The 12,157-nt window shown below is 37.9% G+C and overlaps 1 protein-coding gene across 4 annotated transcripts in view; it reads left to right on the top strand.

The window, feature by feature from the left end:
• LOC136251376 (uncharacterized) overlaps positions 1-11,903 on the top strand; it is a 66,421-nt gene extending 54,518 nt beyond the window's left edge. For all 4 annotated transcript variants that reach the window (XM_066043822.1, XM_066043823.1, XM_066043821.1 and 1 more), the window contains 6 exons: positions 5,132-5,416; positions 5,474-5,627; positions 5,683-5,775; positions 9,384-9,497; positions 9,554-9,639; positions 11,591-11,903. In XM_066043822.1, coding sequence (XP_065899894.1) covers positions 5,132-5,416; positions 5,474-5,627; positions 5,683-5,775; positions 9,384-9,497; positions 9,554-9,639; positions 11,591-11,789 — 931 coding nt within the window. In that variant the 3' untranslated portion in view covers positions 11,790-11,903. The remainder of the gene's footprint in view (positions 1-5,131; positions 5,417-5,473; positions 5,628-5,682; positions 5,776-9,383; positions 9,498-9,553; positions 9,640-11,590) is intronic.
• The last annotated feature ends 254 nt before the right edge of the window (positions 11,904-12,157 follow it).

The raw sequence follows: 12,157 nt of genomic DNA, 5'->3' as shown, positions 1-12,157 counted from the left end.
ACCCTCTCTTCTCAGTGGATTTACCCTATTCCTGGAATTGGTGACCGCGAAGCAGTCCTTGTTAAGTCCTTAACCTCTGCTCAGATGGGCCCTCCCTTCAAACGTAGCATATATCAATGGTCAAAAGCAGATATGTCACAACTCCATCAGATAACAGACAATTTATGCTCCATTTATCTTGCTAATTATTCACCATCTACTCCAATTAATGCTTTTTGGGAGGAGTTGAAGAATAAATGTCATAAGTGTCTCAGCACGATTCTAACTAACAAATAACATGTAGTGCTCAGAAGCCATGGATTAATCATAATATCAGATCTTTATCTCATCGCAAAAATCATTTGTATAAGCGTGCTCACCAATCTGGTTTGTCATCAGACTGGTTACAGTGTTATCAAAGTAAGAAGGAGTCTCAACAGCAATGTCGAAGAGCATATATTAATATTTATAAGGAAGGCTAGTTTCAAAGAAATTGTGGTCATTTATCAAGTCACAAAGGAATGATGACTGCAGTGTGGCAACTCTACAGGATAACGTGGTTGTTTGTAGTGATCTACAATGCAAGGCAGATTTAAGCTTTTACCCATGTCTTCACAAGAGAGGACACATCAACTATGCCTGTACTGGATGGCACATTATACCCTGAAATGCCTCCCATAGACATCAGTACAGAAGGGGTGACTCCTCTTTTAGGGAATCTTGACACATCTAAGGCTCCAGGCCCCGATAAGGTACCAACTAGATTTCTGAAGGAATTTGCTTTTCAGTTAGGACCCATTTTATCTGTGATTTACAAGGCATCATTGCAGGGACAACTACCTCATGAATGGAAAAATGCAAATGTGGTTCCAATATATAAGAAAGATGATAGGTCTTGTCCATTGAACTATTGGCCTGTTTCCTTAACATGTGTATTCCGTAAAATTTTTGAGCGTATTATTAGTTCTAACATCTACAAACACCTGGAGAATAATAATATCTTATGTAATAATCAGATTGGCTTTAGAAAGAGTCACTCTTGTGAAACCCAACTACTAATAACTGTAGATGACTTGCTAAAGAACTTGAATTTAGGTTTGCAAACTGATGTACTGTTGTTAGACTTTAAGAAAGCATTTGACAAAGTTCTGCACCAACGTTTGTGCTACAAGTTATCACATTATGGGATTCATAATGCTACACTTAATTGGATTCAGAATTTTTGACAAATAGAACTCAACAAGTGATTGTAAATGGATGTAGCAGCAGCCCTAGTAATTTGATATCTGGAATCCCACAAGGGACTGTTGTAGGGCCATAGTTATTCCTTTGTTATATCACTGATCTTCCCAGTAATGTTAGATCGTCTGTTAAACTTTACACAGATGATGTTGTACTCTATAGAGCAATTCATTCATCTGCTGCAGGCCATGACATTTTACAACAGGACTTGAATTCACTAATACAATGGGCAAAAACATGGCAAATGACATTTAATTTACCCAAATACAAGCTGTTGTGCATTACAAACAAAGAAAATCCCATATAATACTCTTGTTATATGAATGGTGAGGAGGTGAGATCTGTGTCTAATGCTAAGTATTTAGGAGTTACTCTGGATGAGCAATTAACATTCAATGAACATATTGAGAAGTTTGCTAATAAAGCAAATCAAATTAAGTCTTTTTTACACAGAAACATTGGTTCTTGTCTAGCTAAAAAAGTCTGCTATAAGCTATAAGTCTATGGTAAGGCCAGTTGTGGAGTATGCCACTGCTGTGTGGTCACCATTGACGAAGACATACATGAATCAGTGCAGCATAGCGCTGCAAGGCTTGTGACTAGTGATTATGGCTTTACATCTAGTGTTACGGGGATGTTGAAATCACTTGGCTGCATCATAGATAGTGTAGACACACCGGGGATTGGAAACGTCCAGTTTTGACACTTCTATCCGTGTCCCGACCATAAAATAAACAAACGCATAATGACAAAAGCCATACAACAACACACCGGTACCACAATCAGTTTTAAACTTCACAGTGAATGGCACAAGTGGAATGACAAGCTCTGATTCAGTGGAGAGAAGTTCACGGAGTAACCTTACAATGCTAGCAGCTTGTGCATTAAAATTCTTATTGTGTAGCTATGTAGACTATTATCGTTGTTATGTGTTCTTGACTATTAACCTCCGTGCTTTCACCTGATTCATTTTAATATTTCATTAGAACATGATGGATACTTACAGATACTTCAAGAAACAATTGCTGGTATTCTAACAGACCCCTACTTTGAAATTGCTACAAAAGAAGCACTGGCGTGTTTAGAAGAAGCAAAAAGTGTTGTGCATATTTTTAGCCAACCCGATGATACACTGGCAGTTTCAAACACAACAATCCTTTGCAGCTTGGCTATATAAGAGCTTAGTTGCTGTTGTTAGTTCTGCATGAGTGAGTGCTCAGAAATTTAATAAGGAGAAGATGTGGATCAAATTCCACTAGCTTACTTCATCATTGCAGTTTTGAGAGAAGTGGCAACTGTTTGCATCTGAATTAGGAATCGGAGTGCTCTCACCACTGCTATACCAACACATCACTGATGTAATATTTGAGAGAATAATTGAGAACAAGTTAACACCTGCAATCTCTGTTATTGATACTTCAGATGATGTCATTGAGGATGTTGGCTAAACGTACGAAAAAGAGAATGCTGTACACTATGTTGGAGGGTATGTGATCAGGCAGTTGAAGTCTGATAAAGCTAATCTCCACATGCTACCTTTACTGCAGCAGCTAACAGAAAATAGTCCAGTAGTTGATGATCCAACACGATGCTGGATAAATCAAGTGAACAGAGGTGGACTAACAAGAATCACTAATGAAGCTTTCAAGTGTTTTTGTGATATTGAAATTATTATTAGAGGATTCTTACGCATTGATAAGACAAGAGCAATGATTGACCAATTCATGAAGAAAGTAATGGACTCAGTTCTACACGAGGAATTGCTCTTTGACTGGTTAATGGCTTCAAGACTTACTCTTGACGATGATGTTGCCAACAACTGCCTCAGCCAGTTGTGAAAAAATGGCTATGCATTAGGGACCACTCGTTTGCTAAGAATGTTATGGAAAGATATAAGCAAGAATCCAAAAAAGGTACCCAGAAGTCAAAGCCCCTTCGAAGCAAATTATTTACTGACGATGACATGTATCCATTGAACAAATACAGTATACTACGTAGTAAAAAAAATAAGGTCATAAATGTAATGATTTATTTTAGAGTTAGAATTATAAAAAGTTAAATTTAGCGTAATGTATGGCATTTTCTTTTCTTAATTGGCTTGTGTACATCCACTGACTCCAAGTCATAGAACTTCCTTTTAGTACCTCTGCAGTCACCAGTGATTTGGTGGATATTGATGGAACCAATAACTCGAAGAGACTGTGTATTACTTAAAAACTCATGGACTAGGAACTCATGGAATTATTATCAGACCAGATTCTTCAGTGGACAATGGTCCCTCTGGTGGTGTGGATTCCTCAGTGGACAATAGCAGTATAGATTCTTCAGTGGGAAATGACCCTTCTGGTGGTCTCAGTGGACAATGACGGTGTAGATTCTTCAGTGGACAATGGCTGTGGCATGAATTAATCATCTAACAATGACTCTTCCATTGGTACGGATTCTTCGGTGGATAGTGGTACCATGTCAGTGACTAATGGCCTTCCACCACAATTCATAGCATTCTCATCTTCATTAATAGCAGACTGTACTCTAGTTGACTTCACCATAGAGCACCGCTTGCAAAGTACTCTCTTAAACTTGCGTGGTATGGCACTTAACAATCTAAAACAAAAAAAACGCCACAAAAGTATGTACAAGAAGGGTAAACTTCGCTCTGATGCATGAAAAACATGAATTCCATGTAAGGCTTATGATAAAGAGATACTGAATGGAGATTGGTTGTTTATTAAATTACACATGGTACTGTCACACCTACTTTGGGCAAAAAGCTAACTTGCTGCTATAAATATGTGTGTCTATATAGGATGAAAGAATAACTATAATTACAGGCAAGTTGAAACTTTTCCTAGTGAGTTATGGGTACTGAAGATGCCTGGTGAAGCTCGTGGATAAGTTCCAGTGACAAGATAATAACGCAAAGTGACTCATAACATTTTTTGTACATTAAAACTTACAAAAGAACGCTTCTACAACCCCTCAGCCTCTCAAACAGATCGAAAGCTGGCCAAATGCTGCATGTCTTTCCGCTAACAAAACCCGCCAACCGTATAACTATGGGTAATATTCGTATACCCAACATTCCAACACCTGAAGGTGTTACAAACAATTGGGACACGGAGTATTCTATGAAGTTATATGGGAGTTTCCAATCGCGGTGTGTCTATACTATCTATGACTGGATATCTTTGGAATGTGTATTATGTTTGTTTTTGTTGCATAATGAATTCTCTATCCCCAACCACCACCTTTCTACACCATCAACTACATGCACAAGAGGACATTCTCAGAGATTCAGACAGGTGCCAGCTCACATAAACGTATATTTACACTCATTTTTCCTGCCACTATCAAATTATGGAACAGCCTCCCAGCTACAACAAATGAAGCACAAAATACAGAAGACTTTAAGAAAAGGATTGTAGACTATTATGTATCAACCCAGTTTTAGACTTGTACACTTTTTTTTGTATGTATTTGTGTGTATGTACTCCCAAATGGAGGTCTGCACAGTATTAATACTAAATAAATAAATAAACCAAGTTACCAGCCAGTTAGTTAGAAACACTAAGTATAGAATTTAATTTAAAAGTTCATTCTCCACCTAAATTGGTTTGTTGTATTATTTATTCTTTGCCACATGTAAATTTTGACACTTTTAATTTCAGGTGTACTTTTATGGATACGTGTTTTAATTTATAGTTCTCGACTCTTTACCTTAGTTGTCTCAGTGGCAAGTTAGTTGTCTTATTGGCAAATGTATACATAGGTTTGTGGCACTGCAACAAATTGCTATAGTTTGATATATTGGTCAATCAAAATGTTTCGTAATGTTCTAGCCCAAATCCTACAACAACTGTAATTGCCAATGTCATTACACTGTATTAATCATTACCTTGGTGCTTCACAGAACATCGCAAAGGTTAGGATCTGGTGAATTTGGAGTAGTCCATTTGGGTACATGGACTGATGATTCTGCTGATCCTATACAAGTAGCAGTGAAGACACTCAATTCAGAATGCTCAAAGTCAGACAGGGTGAAGTTTCTGAGGGAGGCAGCCATTATGGGTCAGTTCAAGGACAACCACATAGTGGAGTTGTATGGAGTAGTAACTGAAAAGGAGAATACAATGATCATATTGGAGTACATGCCAAAAGGAGATCTGCGAGAATTTTTAATTCAATTAAAACAACAGTGAGTGAATGGATATTGCCGCAGATATATCACTAACAGTTGTGATTAATGATACAGGACGCCTTCTGAAACTCATGATGAGCTGAAGCATGATCTGTTAAGTTTCTGCAGACATGTAGCAGCAGGACTTGCTTATCTTTCCAGTAAGAAGTTTGTACACAGAGACCTGGCAGCTAGGAATATACTAGTATCAAGTGATGATGTGTGTAAGGTGTGTTACAAGTAAATAACAATAGCACTGTCACTTATTTACCACATCACTACAGATAGCTGACTTTGGGATGGCTCGTGATATATCTGATGACACCTACTACATGTCCACAGGAGGGAAGATACCAGTCATGTGGACTGCTCCTGAAGTAAGCACACTGAGATTAGCATTTGTGCATGGTTTTTAAACACTTTAGGCCACTGCACTGTGAATTAATATATTTCAAAACTAACTAACATGCTATAGAAAGTTGCAAACAAAGGATCTGGACTTTTTTGCAGTTTTAGTATCATGTTTTTGACTCACTGCTATACAAGCTTTCAATAGCCTTCTTTGTGGGTCCCTACTCCCTGGTGGCTAATACTGACACTAAAATAAAGCACTACCTAGTGTAAGCAATCATTTATTGACCATGCTTTGTGCCAATTAGGTATGATTGTTTAGAGCAAGTGTTCAATAAGTTCTTTTATACCCGGTGGTTGGCAATTTAATACTCCAAGTCTTCAACACAATTTCCAAAGCTATTAGGCTTCATTAAGCCTAAGCCAATGGTATAAAGCATATATTATTACTGGCTGATGTCCACTATTGTCTATCTATTGCCTACAACAATAGCTTGTGTTTGACTTGTTTTGTGTGGTGTCCAAAATACGTAATTCAAGAATAAAGAAAGTCTTATAAGCAATATTTGAAATAAGTTTGAATATTCTAACACATTGTATACAAACTAACGCAAGTCTATTATAGCTAGCTATTATGGTTAGCATTGTCCTGGTACCATTGGGTTATCCCTTTTCTCCCTAATGAATTACGAGCATCTTCTGTTAAAGTAAGAACCATCTCTGTATATGAAATTTCTACATTTCTAAGCAGTGTAACTTATACGTATCTCCAAGTGTAACAGCATGTGACAGGTCTCCACAACTAACAATTGAACAATGCATGCTGTCTGTAAATGGGTTAGGTGGCTTAATGATCTTGTTTGAATAAGATTATAATGTTGAATTATTCAGATATGGATGAGCTTTCACTAGCACTAGCCCATCAAATTACTGATCAATAGACAGTTTTCATTCAAAGTCTGGTGATAATAGTACCTCACAGCTGAAACTATTTAATCCAAGTATAAGGAAAAATTAGGAATTTTATGTTTGATTAGGGATCATAGAAAAAAGTAGGGAAACAAGGGAGGTTTCCTACACCTGCAGATATACTAGTGAACGTTTAATCCCTAATTCAGTCTTCAGTCTATACCCATGGAATTAAATGTTCACTAGTATATCTGCAGGTGTAGGTAATCTCCCTTGTTTCCCTACTTTTTTCTACAATATCTAATCGAACTTTAAAATTCCAATTTTTTCTTATACTTGTTTGTTTACCTTTTATTCTGGTGGACCCACTTATACCAAGAAAGAATAGCACCAGAGTTAATGTTTTTGTCTGAACACACACCCCAGCTATCAACTACTGACTCGAAAGTGAAATGGCCATTATGCTTCGCTTTTGCCCATGTCCAGTCCATTACACAGCTTTACAAACAAAGAGCAGTATTAGAAGCTCCTCTGCAATCAATCCAGTCACCACAGAAAATACGGATGATTCCCATTTACAAACAGGAAGCCATGCATTGCACTACCATGATTCAACACCTTTGGAAGGCAGGCAGGCAGGCAGGCAGGCAGGCAGGCAGGCAGGCAGGCAGGCAGGCAGGCAGGCAGGCAGGCAGGCAGGCAGGCAGGCAGGCAGGCAGGCAGGCAGGCAGGCAGGCAGGCAGGCAGGCAGGCAGGCAGGCAGGCAGGCAGGCAGGCAGGCAGGCAGGCAGGCAGGCAGGCAGGCAGGCAGGCAGGCAGGCAGGCAGGCAGGCAGGCAGGCAGGCAGGCAGGCAGGCAGGCAGGCAGGCAGGCAGGCAGGCAGGCAGGCAGGCAGGCAGGCAGGCAGGCAGGCAGGCAGGCAGGCAGGCAGGCAGGCAGGCAGGCAGGCAGGCAGGCAGGCAGGCAGGCAGGCAGGCAGGCAGGCAGGCAGGCAGGCAGGCAGGCAGGCAGGCAGGCATGAGGCTATTATGCTCCAAAAATTGAGCATTATGCTTTTGAGCAGTGCTCAAAAAATCACCTATTATGCTTTTGAGAATTGCCCATTATTGCCAAAATTATGCCACAATAATTGGCTAATAATGCCAGTTTATTACTGTATCAGGCCATCTTCATTGATGTTTAAACTTCAAATAGTCTTGAATTCTTTAGCTGGTTGCTGTAATAGAGTATTTCATTTCAATGTGGTTGTTTTATTAGAGTAAAGAATATTTGATGACTGTTCTATTAGAGTTTCTGACTGTTCTATTAGTGTATCTCGATCTTTTTTAAAGGAATTGTAGATTTTCCTACTGTTAAAGCTTTATAATCACCTCAAAATGCTAGCATAATTCCTGATTCTCACACATACCTATTTTGCCCGAAATTATGCTGGCATAATCGCTGCATTCCTAGCAGGCAGGCAGGCAGACAGTCAGTCAGTCAGTAAAAGTTCCATTGAATAATTCTTTTAAAAAAATTTTGTAGCTACCTATTGGAAGCATTTATGGTTGCACTGAAGGCACTTTTAGGCTTGTACCAATACTTCCAAGGTGTCAGGATAGTTTTGTGAAGCTGTTTTGGATGATGTTTTGGTCAAAAAAACCCAAGCCTCCATCATCCCGTACTACCCTACTGTGTGATAAAGTCACTTACAACTTTACATTGTGCTTTGTGTATAATATGTGACTAGACACATAGAGATGAACATAATGATTGTACATGTCATGTAAATACTAGAAAAAAATAGTTATATAGCTGGTCCACTAGTCATTTTTATGTAATAACAAAGTAAAATAATATTCTCCAACTTTTTATTGGCTAAATACACAACATTGTTAATTTATTTGTACTTTCATGAGTGGCTTCAGGGCCTAACTACATTGCTTGCATTATAGCTAAAGTAGAAAAGATGTCACAATACACCTGCACTCAAAATCACCAACAGGTGGGAAACTGGGGAAATTTGATTTTGTTGGAGAGGCTGGGCATCAATAATTTGACATTATTAAGATCAAGTTACTCTAATAAAACAGTCACCCTAATACAGCAGTCAGGCAAATATTCAGCTTTAGTTGCTACTCTACCAAACTGTTAAATCAGTTCAATTTCAGAGGACATTAGGGGTCAAAATTTTCTTAGGTGATAAGTATTTGGCAGCTCAAGATACCCTAATAGAGCAGTCACTCTAATACAACAGTCAAATAAACATTAATAATTACACTGTGATAAACTTCTGAAATCACCCTCATACAATCCAGAGGGTATAATTTAAAAATATTTCCTGGGGGGATGCCCCCAGACCCCCTAGTGTGCTTTTGATATGGCTAGGTAACAAGTTTTAGGGCCCCACAGTCTTGATTTGCCCCAGGCCCCCTCGATTCTCTCGGCGACTCTGTCTGTACTTGGAAAGCAGCACACTGGCATGCAAAGCATACCAATCTAGGGGATGTGGGGATTGTTCCCCAGGGAAAATTTTGAAGGTTAGTTCCTTTGAAAAATGATTTCAGCAGTTCTATTAATTCTTTACTATTGTATTAGGTGACTGCTCTGTTAGAGTATCTCAATAATTATTGCATGACTAGTTTCTGGAATCCTCAGAAACACTCTTGGAGCTTCCCCTGCTTTTGCTTTAACTCTTAGATATAAGTGGTTATCTTCATATATTTCTTCTATGTATACTACGCAGGCAATATTCTACAAGAAATACTCAACACAAAGTGATGTGTGGAGTTTTGGATGTGTAATGTATGAGATATGGAGTTTGGGTCACAAACCATTTGAGGACTGTGATGGAGGAGAGGTATACAGAAGACAGTGTATATACTAACTGTTGTACTCATATTGTGATCTGTGTAGTACATAGAGAAGATAACTAAAAAATACAGACTACCACCACCTCCTGGTTGTCCCAGATCCATGTATGAAGTGATGATTCAGTGTTGGTAAGATTAAATATGGTATTTTAAATGAAGATTTGCTATTGTTTTTTGGTAATTAATTTTCCTGTTGTTTACATTCCCTTACAATACCTATAGCTTCTATCTATTCATCTTGATTTCTGAGCTTTCTGTTTGTCACTTAAAATCCTATGCCAGCTCTTTTTGTCCACACTAACAATGATTGTTGCTGCCATACTGTAACCACCTCAGAAGTATAGAGGACAAGTAATGTGATTCCTTTAAGTATTTTTTGTAAACCTGCATGTATACATGTAAACACAATCATTCCACCGTAAAGGGTGATTATTTGTTTATATATATATTTATATGCCAATCACTAGAGCTTTTGAACTATCTGTATAGCTGAGATGTTCTGTATACAAACAGCATAAATTACAGTTGATTACACTAAATATTCCAATATAATAGACTAGGACATACTACCTACATTATAAGCAAACTTCTCTTCATTCACCAATTGTAAGACAACACACAAAGCACTATTAGTATATTGCTGTACTAACATAACATTACCATGGCAGCTTACGTAGTGTTGGTATGTTTGCATTGTGAGTGTAAAAAAGAGTTCTTGAGGTTGTTTAGCTCTTGAAAGACTATGACTATGACTAAATGCTAAACGACAGTATGTAACTAAAACACGGACTGGACAGGAAGACAGAATCACAAACAGACTGGCTCATGTAAGCCTAAAACATGGATTTACTAGTTGTATAGCACCCCAACTTACAACTAGTGTCTTGCACAAGCTTCCAAATGTAAACATAAAGCATGCTCAAGCCAATATATATTCAGCCCTGCGTTTAAACGAAACAACAGGAATTCAATTTGTAGCAGCCATCCTTGCCAGTTGCTTAACTACAACATCATCTGGTCTTGAAGCCTGTCTGTCATCTCTGAAACTGGAGAACAGGCACCAAACTATGTAATCACACCAATTACTAGAAATCCCATGCAGGTAATAACATCCTTCCTGGCCTACTGTGCTCAAATATTTACCTATTATGCAGCATTCAAAAGTCAAACCTGTTATGCTCAAAATAATGCCTTCAGAATGAAGATTATGCTCTAAAGCTGACTGTTTATATTAGAGTGCGTCATTATTTCCTGACTGTTGCACTAGAGTGAGTGGCTACTCTATTAGAGCATCTTGATCTTATTTCTGTAAAGTGTAGCAAAGAAACAGTTTATATAAGTTAATTTTTTTAGATCTGAAACACAGCAATCATATGATCATATGTATTGTGTATTGTGTTCATTATTTTCTTTCTTTATGACATGTGCATTGCTCATTTTAATGTAATGATTATTGTCCCTAATCATGTTGACAAATGTTTTATGCTTTTGGCTACCTATTAGCTATGCTTTAATTATGCTTGCATAATTGGCCAGGGTTTAGTTTTGAAGCTTGTGTCATAGTTTGCTTACAACAGTAACATGAATTATGTGCTTTAACTGAGCAGAAAAACAACTATAATTAAGCATAGAGCTTGACATTATGTTCAGAGGTTGTTCATAGTCATCGTTGCATTTGATATTGTTTTAGAGCAGCTATCCAGTAAGTTATTATAGTAAACGAACATTTGAAGAAAAGCTTCTCCCAGTCTATTTGTAAGTCCATTTCCAGTCTATTCTACATTTCAGCCTATAGATATTATCCAGAAGAGGTGGACATTAACAAGAGACTGTACATTGCCTTGTCCTAGCTGTATTGACCATTTTATAGATTATCCATCCATGCATTATTTAGTAACATATGAATTGTGTACTATCATAATTAATAATTTTATTAAGTTCTTACCTTATAACAGGTTATGTGGTACACTCATCCCACACAAGTAAACAAACAGAAATTAAGAGATTAGCACTTTACATTGTATTTCAGTTTTACTGCTTTAACCTCCATTTTGTACTTAAGCATGATTTTGTTAAACAGGAATCCTGTGCCAAGCCAGCGTTTGCCACCAAGTGAAATATCAAGGACACTACAGAAATCAGACAGGACATTACTACCTAGCAGGACAACACTTAAGCAGAGGAAGAGTTCAGAAGAGTTGTCCACAAAATTAGGAGCACCTCTTGAGACAAGCAGTCACCTCTTCACTGATCTCCAGAACACTTATTTATATACCTAAATTGTGTGGTTATTGAATTTTATATATTTTCAAGTGTAAAGTACTTAACGATGTACTTAAGTATGGATCATGTGCTGGGACAATATACTGTGTATAAGACGTTTATGACTGAAACTTGTGGTGCAGCTATTTATTTATTTATTTATTTATTAAGGCTTTACAGCACAAGTGCTGAAAGTTTGTAGGACACCTGGTCCTACAGCCTGTTTAAAGTTGTTATATAAACATGTTTGAAAAGGTGCAGGAAGGAGAAAAAATCCATGACTGGATCTCGAACCTGCAGCCATCTGATTAACACTCAAATGCTTACAGGAGTCTACCAGGCAGTATATAACCCCCTTTTGTATTTAGCTGTCACTGAGGATCAA

This window comes from Dysidea avara, chromosome 3 (assembly GCF_963678975.1).
Source record: "Dysidea avara chromosome 3, odDysAvar1.4, whole genome shotgun sequence".
Taxonomy (NCBI): Eukaryota; Metazoa; Porifera; class Demospongiae; order Dictyoceratida; family Dysideidae; genus Dysidea; species Dysidea avara.
The sequence above is the reverse complement of the archived record's forward strand: the minus strand, read 5'-3'. Positions and strand labels throughout refer to the sequence as shown.